A 19,655-nucleotide genomic window follows, 5' to 3' on the forward strand; every position below is an offset into this window, starting at 1 on the left:
ATAAAACTGAAGTTATTGTACTTGCCCCCACAAATCTTAGAAACATGGTGTCTAACCAGATCCTTACTCTGGATGGCATTACTCTGACCTCTAGTAATACTGTGAGAAATCAAGGAGTCATTTTTGATCAGGATATGTCCTTCAATGCGCATATTAAGCAAATATGTAGGACTGCTTTTTTGCATTTGCGCAATATCTCTAAAATTAGAAAGGTCTTGTCTCAGAGTGATGCTGAAAAACTAATTCATGCATTTATTTCCTCTAGGCTGGACTATTGTAATTCATTATTATCAGGTTGTCCTAAAAGTTCCCTGACAAGCCTTCAGTTAATTCAAAATGCTGCAGCTAGAGTACTGATGGGGACTAGAAGGAGAGAGCATATTTCACTCATATTGGTCTCTCTTCATTGGCTTCCTGTTAATTCTAGAATAGAGTTTAAAATTCTTCTTCTTACTTATAAAGTTTTGAATAATCAGGTCCCATCTTATCTTAGGGACCTCTTAGTACCATATCACCCCAATAGAGCGCTTCGCTCTCAGACTGCAGGCTTACTTGTAGTTCCTAGGGTTTTTAAGAGTAGAATGGGAGGCAGAGCTTTCAGCTTTCTGGCTCCTCTCCTGTGGAACCAGCTCCCAATTCGGATCAGGGAGACAGACACCCTCTCTACTTTTAAGATTAGGCTTAAAACTTTCCTTTTTGCTAAAGCTTATAGTTAGGGCTGGATCAGGTGACCCTGAACCATCCCTTAGTTGTGCTGCTATAGACTTAGACTGCTGGGGGGTTCCCATGATGCACTGAGTGTTTCTTTCTCTTTTTGCTCTGTATGCACCACTCTGCATTTAATCATTAGTTATTGATCTCTGCACCCCTCCACAGCATGTCTTTTTCCTGGTTCTCTCCCTCAGCCCCAACCAGTCCCAGCAGAAGACTGCCCCTCCCTGAGCCTGGTTCTGCTGGAGGTTTCTTCCTGTTAAAAGGGAGTTTTTCCTTCCCACTGTCGCCAAGTGCTTGCTCACAGGGGTTCGTTTTGACTGTTGGGGTTTTTCCGTAATTATTGTATGGCCTTGCCTTACAATATAAAGCGCCTTGGGGCAACTGTTTGTTGTGATTTGGCGCTATATAAATAAAATTGATTTTATATATATATATATATGGCAAGGAATTACATATTCTATAGTTTTGTAAGTTATTTGTGCTTATTTCAGGCTAGGTTTAATTAAATTGTTATTGAAACAAGCAAAATTGCAAAATTGCATAATTCTAATAACAACAACAACAACAACGATAATAATAATAATGATGATAGTAATAATAATGATGATGATAATAATAATAATAATAATAATTTTGTATACTCGTTCCCAGTTGGTGGCGATAATGCACTTGATCCTACCAGAAGAAAAAGAAGAAGATGCGCTCGTCGCTTGCGTGCGCGCTCTTGCATCCGCGTCCACGCGGGCGGCGCTGTTTCTTGTGCGCCATATTTGCACGGGAGCGCGCACACAGCGACAAGAGCACTTTCTGTAGAAGCACTGGAAGTCACTGCTGTTTTTCAGGTGAGACACGTCTTTAATTATAAGGACAATTGAAAAGCTTAGCTCTGTCGGCACTTTAACGGGCCCATGTGAGAGCAAATATTCAGAGTTTGACGGGTGTCTTGCGTTAAAAACGGGCTGTGGTGTGGTTAGCTCGGCTGGTTAGCCAAAGCTAACGGTTTTGGCACTTTGTCCCACCCAGCGTCGTGAAACACCCTCGGTCTCTTTCGGATAAAGTGGAACTCTTTGTTTAAACAAATATATATTTTAAATGCCTACTTTAAAAACAAATAACTACTTCACTGTACCCGTGCTGTCTTGTTGTAAAAAAGCGGTAATTTTATGTGGTTAGCCTGCTAACATGATCATGACGTTTTTCTTTAGCTACATCTTAATTATTCACGGTTTCTGGAGTTTTATTGCTTTTAATTACGAGGTCACTTTTATTTTATTTTTTTTATTTTTATTTTTTTACTAATATAGCAAAAGTGCAGTTGCCAGGAACATTGCACCTTTTTGCACCAGTAAAACATGATATTCTATCAATAAATAAGGTAAGTTACCTTATAGAGGGTTTTCATGTGACGTATCAGTCACGTCATTTTGTGGCCATTCTGGATTACGATGCAGTGGCCCCCTGTGATACGCTACGTGTATTTGGTGAACAATTGCAGAAGCTTCAGCGTCGATGTGAAGAAGCCTAACGGCACCGTGGCGCTGAGAGAGATCCGCCGCTACCAGAAATCCATTGCTTTATTATAATATTATTATATATTATAATTTTATTTGGCAATAAAATTATATAAGAATACATAAAAATACCGCTGAGGATAACACAAGAACGCTTCCAATACGGATGCTTATTTACATTGTGGTCCTCGAGCACTGAGCTGTTGATCGCAAGCTGCCCTTACAGCGTCTGGTGAGAGAAATTGCTCAGGACTTCAAGACGACCTCCGCTTTCCTTTCAGAGTTCCACTGTGATGCTCTGCAGGAGGCCGGCGAGGCTGACCTGGTCAGCAGCTTCCTAGTTCACAATATCACAGTGTGACACTGTCGGCCAGTTCATTACATCAACACTAAATTCACTATCTGGTATAAGATACGGATCCACTGAACCAACTGCTACACATCTATCACGATAATTAGCTTTATCTCGAGGATTTAAAGCATCGTAATAACCGTACATTCTCTCCATTTTTCTACCAGCCTCCTTGTAATCCAGAATGGAGACAGCACCTGTCCTGCAGCAAATCGGTCACGTGATTGAAAACCCTCTGTTCATTGATTTACATATAATATTATGTATATAACACATTACATATGCTAATGACATTAGTGTTTATTTTGGTACGTTTTGTTTGGTTGTATGAAGTAATCTTTGAAGATGATCATAATGGACAACATATCGTGATATGTGGAATAATTTATGGCAAAGGCTGTTTGCCCAGCCATTGGGCAGATAAGTCATACATTGAACATTACACACCCAACCGTTGGGCAGATAAATATAATGTTTTACCTTATTCGCCCAACTGTGATCGTGTATTTGATACATTTTGTGCATCTAAAGTACGTTTTTACACTACTTTTTTAAGGCTCTATTGCGATATAAGCGCCATATGTTTGACACATTTAATGGCGCCGTCTTTAATTACTGTGAAAAAAACACTGCAATGGATGAAAGCAGACAAACTTCATGAGCATTTTGAACGGAAGCCCGTTAACGAGGACAAAACAGTTTTTATGAACAAAATGCTGCTTGTTGCCTGCAAGATGTGTTAGTTTGACACAGTTCCCTGGGTGTGATGAGCCAAGCAGAACCGCTTTAGATCACAGCCTCTCCGCGGCCGGCGAACCCTCCCGCAGCCGGCGAAAAAATATCTGCCCTTTTTCCCTGCGTTGAAACCAACTAATGTGAAAGGTTTTTGTGTATCTGTGATGGGGGTGAAGATGTGGAATGAGTCTCCTATTGAGATCAAAACGTGTGGTACTCTGGCATGTTTTAAGCGACTCTGCAAGAAAGTAATTGTTTCTAAATATTGTAGTGAGATCGTTGTGAAGTGACTGTATGTATATATACGAGGTCTGTGATAAAACTAACGTACCTTTTTATTTTTTTCAAAAACTATATGGATTTGAATCACGTGCGATTACATTAGACAACCTTGAACCCTCGTGCGCATGCGTAGAGTTTTTTCACGCCTGTCGGTTACGTCATTCGCCTGTGGGCTGGCTTTGAGTGAGGAGTGGTCCACCCCTCCCGTTGGAATCTCTTTCTCTGAGAACTTCCTGAGAGACTGGCGCTTTGCTTGATCAAAATTTTTTTTGAAAGACTGTGAGGCACATCGAAGTGGACATCATTTGAGAAATTCAGCTGGTTTTCTGTGAAAATTTTAACGGCTGATGAGAGATTATGGACTGTTGCTGTCACTTTAAGGACTGCCCACGGAGCGGAACGTCGCGACGTGCCCTCAGCCGCCGCTGTCTGCCTGTTTCGAGCTGAAAGCTTCCAAATTATCGTGACAGAACAGAGAACTTTCAGAAGAGGTCGGGATCAGCAGTTTATCTGGACATTCCACTGTTAAAGGAGATTTTGTAATGAAAGAAAGTGCGGACGGATTCGCGCGTCGGGACGCAGCCGGCGCGGCACAGGAAAAACACCTCCGTGTTGATAACCATTTGTAAAAACCAGGCGGCTTTTGATGGCTTTCAGTTGAGTGAGTATCTGAGAAATTGTTTAACAGCTGGACATGTTCCAACTTGTCCTTAAGGCTTCCAACGGAGGTGTTTTTCCTGTGGCGCGCCCGGCTGCGTCCCGACGCGTGGACCCGTCCGCACTTTCTTTCATTACAAAATCTCCTTTAACAGTGGAATGTCCAGATAAACTGCTGATCCCGACCTCTTCTGAAAGTTCTCTGTTCTGTCACGACATCCTGGGTCAACAGAGGCTTAAATTTGGAAGCTTTCAGCTCGAAAAAGGCAGACAGCAGCGGCTCAGGGCACGTCGCGACGTCCCGCTCCGTGGGCAGTCCTTAAAGCGACATCAACAGTCCATAATCTCTCATCAGCCGTTAAAATTTTCACAGAAAACCAGCTGAATTTCTCAAATGGTGTCCACTTCGATGTGCCTCACAGTCTTTGAAAAAATTTTGATCAAGCAAAGCGTCAGTCTCTCAGGAAGTTCTCAGAGATTCCGACGGGAGGGGTGGACCACTCCTCACTCAAAACCAGCCCACAGGCGAATGACGTAACCGACAGGCGTGAAAAAACTCTCGCATGCCCACGAGGGTTCAAGCTTGTCTCATGTAATCGCACGTGATTCAAATCCATATAGTTTTTGAAAAAAATAAAAAGGTCCGATACTTTTCTAACAGACCTCGTATAGATATATGGATGTGTGTGTGTGTGTGTGTGTATATATATATATATGTGTATATATATGTGTGTATATATATATATATATATATATATATATATATATATATATATATATATATAATGTGTGTCTGGGTGTATCTATGAATTTAATTAGTGAGTGTATTTATTGAATTTGTGGAACAAGGGGTGGGTCTTGATAAGTTATGCTTCTATCCACCCCCTTTCGGTCACATGGATTTTGATTTTGGACAGTTTTGGAATGTTGTATTTTTTCTGTTTAGTTGTCTTGTGTTTGCAAATATTGTATTTCTTTTTTTATTTAACCATGTGTGTCGAAATAAAATAAAAATTAAATTCAATTTAAACCGGAAGTGAACTTATAAGCACGCTCGTTGGTCGGTTGTGCTGCTCGCGTATTTATTTTGTTGAACCAACGGTTGGGTGTATTAGCCACTCCGATAATTTATATGGTGCATAGTCAACTCGCCCACTCCCAAATAGTCTTTTATCTCGTCCTGATATCCACTCTTACCTTTTTGCTGATTTCTGCTCAAAAATGAGCACCAATCATTTTTAGCATAACTCAGGACAGTCAGTGAATGAATAAAATTATATTCACGCAATGATTTTTGTGATGTGTCGTTTTTGGCGAGTAATCGAAACTAGTGTGTGACTTTGCGCTCGGCTGTAGTAACCAGCGAACTAGTCCAGTTCTACACATTTGATTCCTCACATGAATTTCTTTCATTAATGGTGGGAACACACCCTGCCCCCAACCCCTTTCATTTGACTCTTATAGCAACAAATCACTGCAACTCTGCCTCAAAACACGTGGGTAAAGTCTAACCTTACCAATCTGTCCACGTTTAGGGGGACAAAGACTTGTTTGCGTGGCCCTGCAATCCCTTAGAGTACAGATCCACTTTTGATGACATTTTAAATACATTTTTGTGCATGCTACTCCTGATGATGATAATGATGATGATAACAGTGAATGTATTTTTAACAACTACATAGCTTTGTATGTAAACAGTCGTTGTCCACTTCCATACTTCCGAGTTATACGACTGTCAGTAAACATCTATACCCACTCTCACATTTGTGTTGCTGGAATCTTTCAGTTGTTCATCCACAGTCAATAAACAGGTAAGCATACACATCGCTAACAAGAACGGCTGGTAGCCGTTTCAAGTCCCGTGTCCACATTACAGCTCTCCTGTTGAGATCATGAACAGAGCTGTCCATCGCTTACTCTCTGGCTCTTTGTGGTCACACTTCTCCAAAATCGGATAAAGTTGTTCAGCTTTCTCCCCGAGACTGAACTGCTGCCGGTGTAGTTTTCCGCTGTAGGGAACACCCCTCACAGTGAGAATTTTTTTTCAGCTGTGAGACTTTCATATTCATGAAATTTTTGTGCTCTTTCATGATGACAGACTTGGAGATAATGTGTGCAAAAGTAACAGTAAACAGGCATTTAAAATTTGATTTCTGTGTTCAGCATGCTACATATTTTTTTTTTCATGGTACTGAATTTGGATTGCTTGTGATTGTTACAGTATAGATTGTTGTGTCACAACATTAAATGTTGACATTTTATATATAAAGTCCTAGCTTATACCTAACCCTCTGAGCCCCAGAATCTCTTGAGGGGCTTGTTCCCGATGTAAGCAGAAGAACAAGTCCCTTGTCGATCACCAAATTGTAATGGCTGCGTAGACCAGCGTTTCTGAAAGGACAGGAAGCTAAGGTAATCCATCAACCGCATAAATAATTCCTTCAAATGTGATTTGCTATTCGGGCCCTCTCTGCTCAGATTACTCCTGATCGCGTGAGATCTCAGAAGGTTAAATAAATAAATAAAATGCCAGCGTTTACCTTCAGTGTACTCTTTGCATGCATTCCACTGAAGGCTGCTCGTTTGGACAGCTAAGAGGAGAAATCTGGGAAGAATGCTCACAACACTTCACATCGAGGCAGCTTGAAGATTGTTACCTAACAAAACAAACTTTCATCACAATATTTCAAGACCTATATTTAAAAGATGACACGTTTTTATAACTCAAGAAATTTAACTACATTCTTCTGTCCAACTTGTCTTCACTATTTTTTTCATGACTGTAAATTGTATATCTTCCAAGTTTTTGGCCCATTGAGTGGAAAAGACATTTGAAGACCCTGTGGGTTTTGGAAATATGTTGTTGTGGGGTGACTTAAACATTTTTATAGATTGAAAAATGAGTGTTTAAAAATGAGCATATTTTTTCAACAATTATCAGTTGCAGCCCTGTGCTAGATGTTGACAAGATTATAACTGTGATCAAGCCACAGTCTATACACACATACTGTGTAATTTTTTTGCTGTGACTTCAGTGACATGCACTATAGTTCCTGCATTTGACAGTGACCTACGTAGTTGTTCATCAGGGATTCCCTTTGTAATATTGATTGCATGCCAAGTGATGTGCTGTCACACACTAATGCTGTATTCACATGTTGATGGTATAAAAACTGTGATACTGTTTGTTTATTGCAGCAGAAATACTGTTGTCTGCAGTAGGAAATGGATGATGCTAACGATGATAATGTTGCCATTTTTCAGATAATGAGATGCACAATTTATGTAACTGAAAGATGCAGCAGTGCGCTTTGCACAATGTTATTACCCTGTTCACTGCTGGAATTTGCTTCACATCTTTTATGTGGGCTTCTTGGTTTTTGGGGATATACAACAAAAAAAGCTGGTCTTTCGACTATATTTCCTTGACTTTTGTCCAAACTATCTCTAAATATGTAGCCAAGTAATATTCCCACGAAGCTTGAAGGAAATGTCTAGTTGTTTTTGAATGATATTGTTTGCTGTTCATTCTGTATAAATATATTTACTGGTGGTGTTGTGGTCTTTTTAATTTTTTTTATTATTATTGTTGTCACTCCCCCCCCCCCCCCCCCAAAAAAAAAGACGGAAGCCGTTAACTTGAACCCTATATTGAACTTACTGAAGATACCTTATTTTATGTAAGTTGGTAATAGTTACTTCTATCTATTAATGTTTTTTCTAATACGAAGGCAGACTGATAAAATTCTGTGACTTTTTTTGTTTTTGGCCGTGTGCTGCAGATATCCTCAGAAAATTGTAATTGGAGCACACTGGATGAGTCTGTAGTGCTGTGAGTAGAATGGCCTTCATAGAAAGGCTTATTCTTTCTCCATAAACAAAGCTTTTTCCTGCTTTTGTTTGGCATTTTTCAGCAGTCTTCTTCCCGCTGGCAGGAGAAGCTTCCTTAGAAGGGAACGGCCCTGCCTTGGAGAAATGCAGAATGAGCAAGATTATTATGAACAAAAGTATATAAAGATTATTTGCAATTGAAATGATGATTCTTTGCCTTGGTACCCGCTCACAAACCACCTCATATAACGGCTAATATTTTGACCTGTGTTTGTCGGTGATCACCTTTGTCAACTCTGATAACAATGGCTCCAGGTCTCCAAATGAAATGTGATGAGTGACACAGTTGGCTGAGGGTACTTTTACTATTTTCATTCAGTATTTATTTCCCAATATAAACTGAGTCTAAAATCATCCCCTCATTGCAATGCAGACCTCTCAAAATATTTCACACATGGAACATCTTATCCAAGGATTTATTGCATTATTTGAACATTGTAGAAAATCGTATGTTTTTATTGTACATGAAAATGACAAAATGAATTGAATTAATGCACTGAAACAAATGACAAAAAAGAATATCTGCATGGTAATTTTTTTCCCCATCTGTCTGACTTGGAGAACCTCTGGTTCTTTGAAGGGTTAGTCCCTCTCTTAAAATTAATTTTTTGTTTTGTTGTTGTGTGCACGATGCCTCATTGGAGTCCGAGTAGTGATGCTTTTTCAGGGAAGTGTGATGATGTCAACACAGTGATTCGGTCATCAGCAGCATCCTTTTAAAGAGTTACTGCTGCTGCTTTTCAGCAGAGTCACACAGACCGGAGCAGCTTCAGTGGAACGCTGGGTGCCGTACATCAGCATTCCTCATACGCATTACTGTGGTCATCTGCTTGTTTAAGGCTGTCGTCTCTGAGAGGCAGGTGCAGAAGTCCAGGAATTACCTCCTGCATACTGTACTGCTGGATTTTTTTTTTTTTTTTTTTTTTTTATACCCTTGCTTTTCTGTTCTAACCCTTCATGTGGTAATTTTTCTTCTCTTCCCCAGACATGGCTGAGGATGACGTGACTCAAGAGCAGCTAGAAGCCATTGCCGCAGAAAATGAGGAGGCTGACATTGTGAGTTACAAGCCACCTGCTCAAAAAACCCTGAAAGAGATTCACGAGCTGGATAAAGATGATGAGAGCCTACGCAAGTATAAGGAGTCCCTGCTCGGGTGTCCCCCTGCTCAGGACGGTAATACATCATTTGTATGTGGAAAAGAGTGATGCTGAAGGGAAGCAGAAGTTAGAGAAATATCTCACTCTGACACTGGCATTAAATACAGTTTTAGGGAGAGGTGATGGTCTAGTGGTTAAGGCGTTGGGCTTGAGACCAGAAGATCCTCAGTTCAAATCCCAGCCTGACTGGAAAATCACTAAGGGCTTTTGGGCAAGGTCTTTAATCCCCTATTGCTCCTGGTGTGTAGTGAGCGCCTTGTGTGGCAGCACCCTGACAATGGGGTGAATGTGAGGCTTTATTGTAAAGCGCTTTGAGCGTCTGATGCAAATGGAAAAGCGCTATATAAATGCAGTCCCTTTACCATATAGCCAAGGGATATGTAAACTTATGTCCGCAACTGGATACAGTGAATATATAATTATAAAACCCAAAATCTACAGGACCGTGAAATCAAAATATATTCAAATCTGAGAAAAATCTCAGTATATTATGAAAGAATAGAAAATGTTAGATGTAATGATAGAACAAACCACTGCAAGTTTTGGATCAAATGGATGCTCATCACGTCTGCTGGTCATCCCACCAATAGTCAAAAATGGGAAAACAATACTGGAATGATTGTATTTAATCATATGGAGGAGAACTGGGGAATTTCCTCTTTGATTCTGGCGTCAATACACACAAAAACCTGCTATTTTACTGGGAACCTGCTCGACACCTCTTGTCTTTTGAGCCATGGCTCATTGTTATCATTGGACTCTGTATATTGTTGCTTTGCTACAACATTTCTGTCTCTTCATATTTGACAATTCCTTATGTTACTATGACCAAAGCACTTAGTCACCCCACTGAGTCTGGTCTGCTTCAGGTTTCTTCCAGTAATTAATGCAAAAACATCTGAGGGAGTTTCTCCTAACCACTATTACCAGTGTGCTTGCACAGGGTTAGGTTTAAACCTCATGTGTGTAGTGCCTTGGGGCAACATATGTGGAGCTGTGTAAATTCAATTGAAAGGCAAAAGTGAAAGTTACGTGACGTGCTCAATATTTACGAAATCCCACCATAATCCTGCAAAGCTTGACCATTGGCTAACAAAACCCCTGCATTTGAAATTATAATTTTTCCCAATGAATGGGTATACAGTGCATCCAGAAAGTATTCACAGCACTTCATTTTTCTACATTTTGATTTTATGTTGTAACATAACAAATTGGATGAAATTTTTTTTCCTCAAAATTCTCCACACAATTCCCCATAATGACGATGTGAATTTTTTTTTTTGAAAATTTATGAAAAACAAAAAAAAATAATGAATCATGTACATAAGTATTCAGCCTTTGCCATGAAGCTCAGAATTGAGCTCAGGTGCCTCCTGCTTCCACTGATCATCCTTGAGATGTTTCTACAGCTTAATTGAATCCACCTGGGATAAGTCAGTTGACTGGACGTGATTTGGAAAGACACACACACCTGTGTACCTATAAGGTCCCACAGTTGACATTGCATGTCAGAGCACAAACCAAGCATGAAGTCAAAGGAATTGTCTGTAGACCTCTGAGACAGGACTGTCTCGAGGCACAAATCTGGGGAGGGCATTTCTGCTGTTTTGAAGGTCCCAATGAGCACAGTGGCCTGCATCATCCGTAAATGGGAGAAGTTCAGATCCACCAGGACTCCTCCTAGAGCTGGCCGCCCGCCTAAACTGAGCAGTCGGGGGAGAAGGATCTTAGTCAGGGAGGTGACCAAGAACGTAACGGTGACTCTGTCAGAGCTCCAGCATTCCTCTATGGAGAGAGGAGAAACTTCCAGAAGGACAACCATCTCTGTAGCAATCCACCAATCAGGCCTGTATGGTAGAGTGGCCAGACAGAAGCCACTCCTTAGTAAAAGGCACATGGCAGCCCACCTGAAGGACTCAGACCATGAGAAACAAAATTCGCTGGTCTGATGAGACAAGGATTGAACTCTGTAACGTGAATTCCAGGCATCATGTTTGGATGAAACCAGGCACCATCCCTTCAGTGAAGTATGGTGGTGGCAGCATCATGTTGTGGGGATGATTTGGCCCATCAGGCCTATATTACTGTTGGGGAAACACTGGAAGCTACTTTCTGTATGAGAGGAGTGTATTTGGGTTGGCATGTCTAGTTTTATAGTCTTGGTCAGGATGACCCAGAATAAACTAGGTTGTTTTCCTCTGGACCCCCTCAAGCATTTACATTATATTTAGATGCATCACTCCAGAGGGGTGTACCATTTTCTAGGTTGCGTCTGACCGGTGCAGTATACAGGGTTTTTGATATTTATAGACATTGATGTATTTGACATGATCGTCCCAAACAAGGCGAGAGATTCAAGCCCTAAATTTTGTAGCAGACCTCGGAGAATATACTTAATGGGAGTTTCTGAAACATCCATTTTCAGTATTGGGAATTATAAGTACACTACCAAAACTAAACAGTTTTTCCATACAAAATAGCCTGAAATTTAAATTTGGATCATTTTTAAAGATCTACATTTGGAAAATTTGGATAGTTCTTTGCTCTAGTAAATGGATCATACAGTTGCAATTTGAAAATTTACACGTAGATATAATCACTTCTGTTAAATGTATAATTCCTCAAGGGGGCATCATGATGGAAACTTACATCTAAGTTGTAAAAACGTGTTTGTTTCCATATAAATAAAAGGTCCAGTTTGTAATGTGCTGAATTTTCTCAACAGGTTGTTGGGTTTGTTAAATTCTTTGTTATTGCTAGTGTTATGTATGATACTCCAACCAAATGGACCTTTTGGAAGATGTTTGTTTTATAACTGAAAATAATACATACGTAACAGAGAAATTTACAGAGAAAATGAAATCGGAGGCAAACTGTCAAATCAGGTTAACTTGAATTTAGAAATTTTGGGGAAAATTTGACTTTTCTAAATTTTGACCAAATGTTGCATGTAGGTTACTCTAGAGAACAAGTCATACATTTAGTTTAATTTTGGGAAACAGTCTTGAATATGCCTGTACATTCTGCATGTCTATTTAAACTAATTGTGTGACTTTTTCTAACATGTTTTTCTGCATTTTAATTCACAAAAAAGCTTGATTTGGAATGCGAGCAGAAATGCTGTTGCCCCCATTGCTCAGGTTATAATTAATGGACTTTAATTGTGAAACAAGAAATGCAAGTTAAGAAAACTGCTTTTGAATTGCCACATTTTATTTTGTGGCTGAAAAAAAATACATTCGTGTTTGCCCTTAGTTTAAATAAATACTGCATTAAGGTGCCACTCAAAAAGTTTCTAATTTTTATTGTCCCACCCCAAAATTTGTTCATAATGTGAAAAGAAAAAAACTGACAAAATTTGGATGTATTATAATAGTATTCACTGGTAACTCAACAGCATCAAAGTTTTGTAATTTTTGGAAAAATTTGGACATGATGAATAACAGTTGTTTTAACAAACATAAGAATATTGTAGAAATACTTAAAATGAAGACTAGCACAGCCGATCTGCTCTGTCAGCCTGATCCCATCAGATCTCCGAAGCTATGCAGTGTGGGGCCTGGTTAGTACTTGGATGGGAGACCTCTTTGGAACACCAGCGGCTGTGTGTATTTCTCCAAGGTTACACTGGAATTGCGTCAGGAATGGCATCCGGCGAACAACTTGTGGCAAATACCGATGTGGATCTGGCTGTATCCGCTGTGGCGACCCCAAACAAAATGGGAGCAGCCGAATGGACAACAACTTAAAATTAAGACTAGCAGCTGCTAGTAGTTAACTTCAGAACTTAATAAGTGCTTTTTGAAAGAAAACAGATAACACAAAAAATGATTAATAATGTCACAATGCACTGTCCAGAGAATCACTTTACTGCAGCTTTAGCAATAGCTTCATTTGTCCTCTTGTAGCTGTCCAACTCACACAGTAGCTGCAGATCATTTTGTGGAGCAAATGACATGCATGTGATGCTATGAACTTTACATCTAGTCTGCTTCCAGACTGGTCAGTTGAGCCCCGATTATATTATGTGATTATAGGAAACACTTCAGTTCACTGAGTTACCAGTAAATAGCCATATATCTGAATAAAGCTTGTAACAGTTAATATGCTTCATAAAAGGAAAAAAAAACAAAAAAACTAGGGGGTGGGGCCTTGAAAAAGTTACAAAAAATGTTTGGCTGTAATGAGTGGCACCCTAAATACAAGAGAAGACAGGCCCAATACCAGAGAGAAATGCACAGAGTGCAACATAGTCGAGACATGGGAAGATGAAATTCTACAAAAATCCATCTAAAAGAAATGCCCAAATGAAATGAGGGATCCAGACTGTATGTGGTACTGCAGTACAAGTCACATCCATAGTGTTATCTGGAGTCCTGTCTGCCCGTCTTTTTGATTGTCTAAAATCAAAGTTGAATGTCAGATTTCTGGAGACTCCCACTGGGCAGCGTGTGGCACATTGCTGCTGAGTTGTTTCTGCAATGGCAATACTGTCACATGCTGTAAAGCAAGTCTGTTGTGATGCGTCAGCAGAGCAGCTAACAGCATGTGAAGTCCAACGGTATGAGTTCCAAGAGAACGTGTGCTACTTATAGTATTACCTCGGTGATACTGCCTGCTGTGCTTTTCTGAACAGAGAACATTTCATAGTGAGTGAAAAGGCGGCTGCGGCAGTGAAACTTCACAGAAAAGGGAGTTTGACTGGCTTCAACTTAAAAACAAAACCATGAATCAGTCAAACAAAATGTTGTTTGTGATTAAATTCACAGCGATTAAACTGTAAAACAAACAGAGACACGAGTCAGCAAAGTTTCTTCCTTCTGTCGTTCTGTGGCTGCATGAGTGTGTGCGCGCGCGCGTCAGACTGCTTAATGTGGGGTTCGCAATCCACATGTGGCTTAACTTTCCTTTGTCTCGGCGATTGACAAGCTCTCTGGAATGAATAAATTACTGTTTCATGATACCATGATATCATGAATTACTGTTAAGTAAATTAAATATAAGTGGTTTGTTGTTGTTATGTTGAAACTTCATTATTTTAGAATGTTAATTTTCTATAAACTATGCTTTTAAATGAAATTGCATGTAATTTCACATGTGCAAGCCGTGTGCTTTCATTGGCTGAGAAGAAATTCTGTTCATGGCGCAGTGTATTGCGAAAAATGTATATAGGGGTTTAATATAAATTAATTTTTGCAACTGACTGCAGAAATTCATCCCCCCCCTCCCCCAGCACATTTGGATTCAGTATGTCAAAATCTATATCAAATGGCCTTTATTTTTGTTTTTAATTCATTTTCTGAACAAAACAATGGGGGGGAGGGGGACATTACTCGCCTAGTAATGTCAGTTTAAATCTAACAGGAGCTGGATTTAAACTCTGGTCTATAGTTTATATGCTGATTATAACTCTTTATGTAGTGCTGATACGGACATATGCTTTTGTATCTGATTTGCTTTGGGACAGTTCATCCAGAGCCAACTTTTTTTTTTTTTTTTAGAAGAAGCATTGTCGTTGCAGTTTTTTTTTTTTTTTTACATTCACAAATGTGGCATCTTTATGGATCAACACAATTGATCAATATCTCAACTCAGCTTCCTGCTGACTGATTCGATCGCTTCGGTGTGCTGGTTTGTGCAGTATTGAAAGTTGATGTGATGACGTTATTGTTTGACAGGGTCTAGACGTGTATAGTTTTTGTGTGGACTCTGTGCGTGGCTGTAATTGTGTCAGATGTTTGCAGTGTAGTTGAGTTTTATGAGATGACGCTTGCATCATGTGTCACCGGGATCGGCGGTTCACAAACGGACTAAATCATACTTTTATGTTTACTTCTGTTTCAGATTCCTCTGCGCCAAATGTCACTCTGACTCGGTTGGCTCTGATCTGTGAAAGTGCACCAAATCCTCTGGGCTTTGATCTGCAAGGTGAATCCCTGTTACATTGAATTCATCCTGCACATTTGACTTTTGATGATTTTAAAGTATATTTGGATGTAATTAATCTCGTTTTGATGTTTGGGGAAACGAAAGCTTGATTATTTGGATGTGGCTCGTTTGTTTTCCTTCCCACATACAAAATGTGTTGTGTCTAATTATGTCACGATGGCAACATTCACTTAATGAACTCAATATTGACACGTGTCAACAGGAGATGTGGAAAAACTAAAGGACGAGTCGATTGTTCTGAAGGAAGGAGTTGAATACAGAATAAAGATCAACTTTAAGGTGAGAATTGTTTGAGCTAGAGAAGAAAGTAATATTCACTTTATCTTAAAGAGCAGCTTTGGTGGAACAGGTTTTCTTCTGGATTCAAAGATATTTGATCCAAATAGACAAGAGAGCTCATTAAATATCACCTCGGTCATATTTCATCTTCAGGTGAACAAGGAGATTGTTTCTGGTCTGCGGTATTTACAGCAAACCACCAGGAAAGGAGTGAGGGGTGAGTCTGCTTTATTCTACCTTGTTCCTTTTGTCTTTCTACACCACAGCTGTGCAGAATTTAACTTTACTTATATATATTATAAAAAAAAAAAAGTCTTGAATTTGAGTTGACTGGATGCAGAATTGCAGTAACCATTCAAAATTTCTGAATTGTGCACAGCCCTGATGATGCATAGTCAAATAAGTAAAGTGGATTTTTTTTTTTTTTTTTGTAAGTGTTCTGGACAATTGTTAAAACATGAGGCCACCTGCAGAATGTTCCACATGAGCTGGACTCCAGCCGCTGTAGAAATACTCATGCACCTATAAACCACTGTGGGTGAGAGTTGAGACCAGTGTGGAGCTTAAGTGTCTTCATGTAGCAATGCACAGTCACATGCTCAAAAATGATAAGGACGTTACAAATTGTTGAGACGTTCTCAACTGTTGATTTGTTGTTGAATGTATTTTAAGCTACATGGCATGTTTTGTTTTGTTTTTAACACATGAAAATTCAGTAAGGTATATCTTAGATTATACATTCCAAATCTAAGGTAGAACTCTACTAGTGTATACTAAGGTATACCTAAAAAAAAAAATAGAGCCACTTAGGTGCCTGGTCTTGAGAACCAGGGATGGTTGGTTGTAATTATTAACATGTAATTATTGTTTTCTGACTGATTTCATTTTTTTTTTCTTTTTTTTTTTTACTGTGACAGTTGATAACTCAAAGTACATGGTAGGCAGTTATGGGCCGCGTGACAGTGAATATGAATACTTGACCCCGGTGGAAGAAGCTCCTAAAGGCCGTCTTGCCCGTGGAACCTACATGATCAAATCCAAGTTTACTGATGACGATGATCACGATCATTTGTCCTGGACGTGGAACCTCAAAATCACAAAAGACTGGAACTAAAAGAGGCCTTTGTGTTTGTGAGGCGGGTAAGGGTAGTGATTCCCCCGCCTCCTACATTCCTCACCACATCCCTGTCCATCACACTTTCTTTGATTCCCATCATGCCTTCTCGCTGTCCTAAATTCTGGCATCATTCCCTCTGTCAGCATCAGATTCCCATCCGTCCATCGTCCCGCTTCCTTTGCTCTCATTGGTTGCACACGTGTCTCCTTCCATTCACCAACCTGCATGCCGTTTTTACTCAAGACACACACTGAGCTGTGCCATGTAGCACCTTACTCCCTCACTCCACGTGCTTTCCTTTGTCCTGGCTTTGTGCTGCTTGAAGAGATTAGTTGCGCCTCCCACCTATCCAGAATGTCTTCCCCTCTCAGTATGAAGTACACGTGGAAAAGCAACTGTACAATCAGCCTTTGTAACTTGTCATGTGACAATATTCACGTCACTCTTATTAACTAGCTGCTGTGGTTGTTGTGTACCCCACCGCATCCACCTACCTACACTACGTTTCTGTTTCTTGCTGTTGATTGATATTTACCACGATCTGCCTTGTCAAAACAGTTCAGAGCTGCTCCCTTCTCTAAATGTACTCACCCAGTCGCTGTAAGTGCAGACATGGGGCCAAACACATAAAAATTGCCTTATGTATTGACTGGTGGGTGTCTGGTTGTTTTGTGTGGACAGCAGTGCCACAGAATCGATATGCCTTTGAGCGAATCAGGGTCTTACAGTGGATTCAAACCAAAACCATCACATAGTCCTGGTGGAATCCAGAGTGCTATTCCCCCCCCCCCCCCCCCCCCCCCAAAAAAAAAAATTAGCATTCCTGCAGCGACTCATTACTGAATGTTGAGAAATGGATTGTACTTACTGCTATCTTGTAGCCATCAGGCCTTACTGCTGACTAAAAGTCATTTAGAGTAAAATGTTAATCAACATTGATATTTCTCTTTCATTCCCCTTTGCCTTAATCTGCATTGTCCCTCCGTAATGTACCCTTGCACAGTCAGATCGCTTCATGAGTCATATTCCACAGTCGTGGAAATTCACGTTGTGGGCTAGTGGAGTAGAAGCAGAAAGCACAGGTGGCAGTCTGATCCCAGACACTTCCACGGTGCCTGGTCTCCACCATAACCACGGGCTGGTAGTGTGATCACCTCAAACCAGCGGTAGCCTTTACCCAGAGACCCACGCAAAAAAATAAAATGAGGGCCATCTCGCGGTGCAACAGATGAGCATTTGCTCTTTAGTGACAGTTTCTAAAAATGCATGAAGTTGAAATCAACTTGTACTGTAGCAGAACTTACGGATATTAACCACACCACGATAATGAAAGCGATGTATTCCTGTTCCATGCATTCCGTACACTGTACAGTTTCTATGAAAACACTGGCATGCTGGTGGGGTTGTATATTCATTTATGATTGCTGTTCATCAATAAACATTTCACTCAACTTGGCCTGTTTTCTTTTTGTGACTACGGGACTGACATCTCTAATTCAGTGGTTGCCTCACACATGCAACAAAAAATGATGCAATAGTTTAACACACGTAATCAATGTCACTGCAATATTGCTGATAACAGCTTGTGATTATGAACGTGATTTTTGTTTGTATCCTACTACCACCAACTGTGTGCAGGATGGTTTGTGGTTTACATTTTCAAACCTCCGATGGGTGTGCAGCAATGACTTTCACATGTAGAAGATTACCTACAACAGGCAACTTGTGGTTATTTACAGTATGTTTACCCCAAATAAATGTAGCCTTTTTGATGTGTGAGAGGAAACGTGAGGAGTTTGGTGTGAATTTAGTTTGTAAAAAAATCCACAAGTCTCACTCATGGTGCCTGTTTAAACTGAACAACATTCTGGTGTCCTTCAGCTGAGAATGTAAACATCACCTCACCTATTCTTTGGAGTAATCCTGCTAACAGACCAAAACAAACTTTCACCTTTCCTCGAACAACTGAAAACTGACACTTGTCTGTCACCTGCTCTCCCCAGTGTATGGTGGCTGAGAGAGGTCACAACACTTTCAAATGAAAACACCAACTAATACAGGAAATACAAAAACCCCTGCATCAATTCTACAAGTATTTGGATTAAAAATATTTTTCAAACTGAAAGAATCCTTGCAAACAATTTGAGTTGAGCTGCTGCCAGTTCACACAACTCATGTCCAAACGAAAGTACAAACAAGACAAAGACGTTTCTGGAGTTTTACTTCTACTGTTCAATGCATTGCAAATAAAATAGTAGACGGAAAGTCCTCCGGGCAGGAAGTTGTTGAGTGCTCTTATTTGCATCATGTTTTTCTGTGTTGTGTGAATTTACAAAAGACGTGTTACAGAATTAAACAGTTGCATGAGCGGTAGGTTCTGTTCTGTATTTGCTAAATGCTCTCTGCTACGATACAAATATACGTGGGAGAGATTCCAAACACCTGCAGCCTGACAGGATAAGTGCTCAAGAGACTGACGGAAATATAAACTTAGATGTTCCTAAACCACTAATGTCCTGCGTGGAGTGACTGTGGCATTGTAAGGATAGTTTTGTAAAAATGACATTCAGAGGGTAATTGGCCATAACTTGTCTTACTGTCTTATGGAAGTATCAATACAAATATACCAATTTGAAAACAAATTTAAGTGCCCCTTCACACACAGTGCGAATAAGTACAAATCGGGGAAAATCATGGCAAAACAGCTTGTATAAGTGAACCACACAAACATCGAGCTGACGGTATCATGCATGTGATGGTATTGCGCACGTGGTGTCGTCGTGCGAGCAGGAACACAGTGCAAGTAGTTGCACCACATCGCGCTGCTGATGTGGAGAATAATAAAATAAAAAGCAGCTGTATAATTAGTGAATATCACTGGGGTGATTATAAATAATACATAAAAGAGGATGCAATACAGAACTGCCGTGTCAAAACAGTTCAGAACAAACAAATAACCCTGGTTAAATTAAAAATAAAAAAAAATGCCACTCACGGGATTCGAACCTGT

General features: G+C 40.0%; 1 protein-coding gene across 2 annotated transcripts; it reads left to right on the plus strand.

Annotated features, from left to right (window-relative positions):
• The first annotated feature begins 1,432 nt into the window (after positions 1 to 1,432).
• LOC117525902 (rho GDP-dissociation inhibitor 1-like) lies at positions 1,433 to 18,097 on the plus strand. 2 transcript variants are annotated; one of them, XM_034187849.1, is made up of 6 exons: positions 1,433 to 1,556; positions 9,128 to 9,316; positions 15,145 to 15,228; positions 15,452 to 15,528; positions 15,682 to 15,745; positions 16,446 to 18,097. In XM_034187849.1, the coding sequence occupies exons 2-6, from the start codon at positions 9,130 to 9,132 to the stop codon at positions 16,640 to 16,642; spliced, it is 609 nt and encodes a 202-aa protein (XP_034043740.1). In that variant the 5' UTR covers positions 1,433 to 1,556; positions 9,128 to 9,129; the 3' UTR covers positions 16,643 to 18,097. The 2 variants fall into 2 exon arrangements, with proteins under 2 accessions (XP_034043740.1, XP_034043741.1); XM_034187850.1 differs by lacking the exon at positions 1,433 to 1,556 and adding an exon at positions 8,877 to 9,002.
• Positions 18,098 to 19,655: the final 1,558 nt, after the last annotated feature.

Source organism: Thalassophryne amazonica, chromosome 15, assembly GCF_902500255.1.
Source record: "Thalassophryne amazonica chromosome 15, fThaAma1.1, whole genome shotgun sequence".
In the NCBI taxonomy this organism is placed as follows: domain Eukaryota; kingdom Metazoa; phylum Chordata; class Actinopteri; order Batrachoidiformes; family Batrachoididae; genus Thalassophryne; species Thalassophryne amazonica.

Bases quoted from the DNA above. Each gene is read 5' to 3' on its own strand.
- LOC117525902 (XM_034187849.1), top strand. From the start codon at position 9,130: ATGGCTGAGGATGACGTGACTCAAGAGCAGCTAGAAGCCATTGCCGCA. The intron at 15,229-15,451 runs GTGAATCCCTGT...ACGTGTCAACAG, and splicing joins TCTGGGCTTTGATCTGCAAG to GAGATGTGGAAAAACTAAAG. The intron at 15,746-16,445 runs GTGAGTCTGCTT...TTACTGTGACAG, and splicing joins CACCAGGAAAGGAGTGAGGG to TTGATAACTCAAAGTACATG.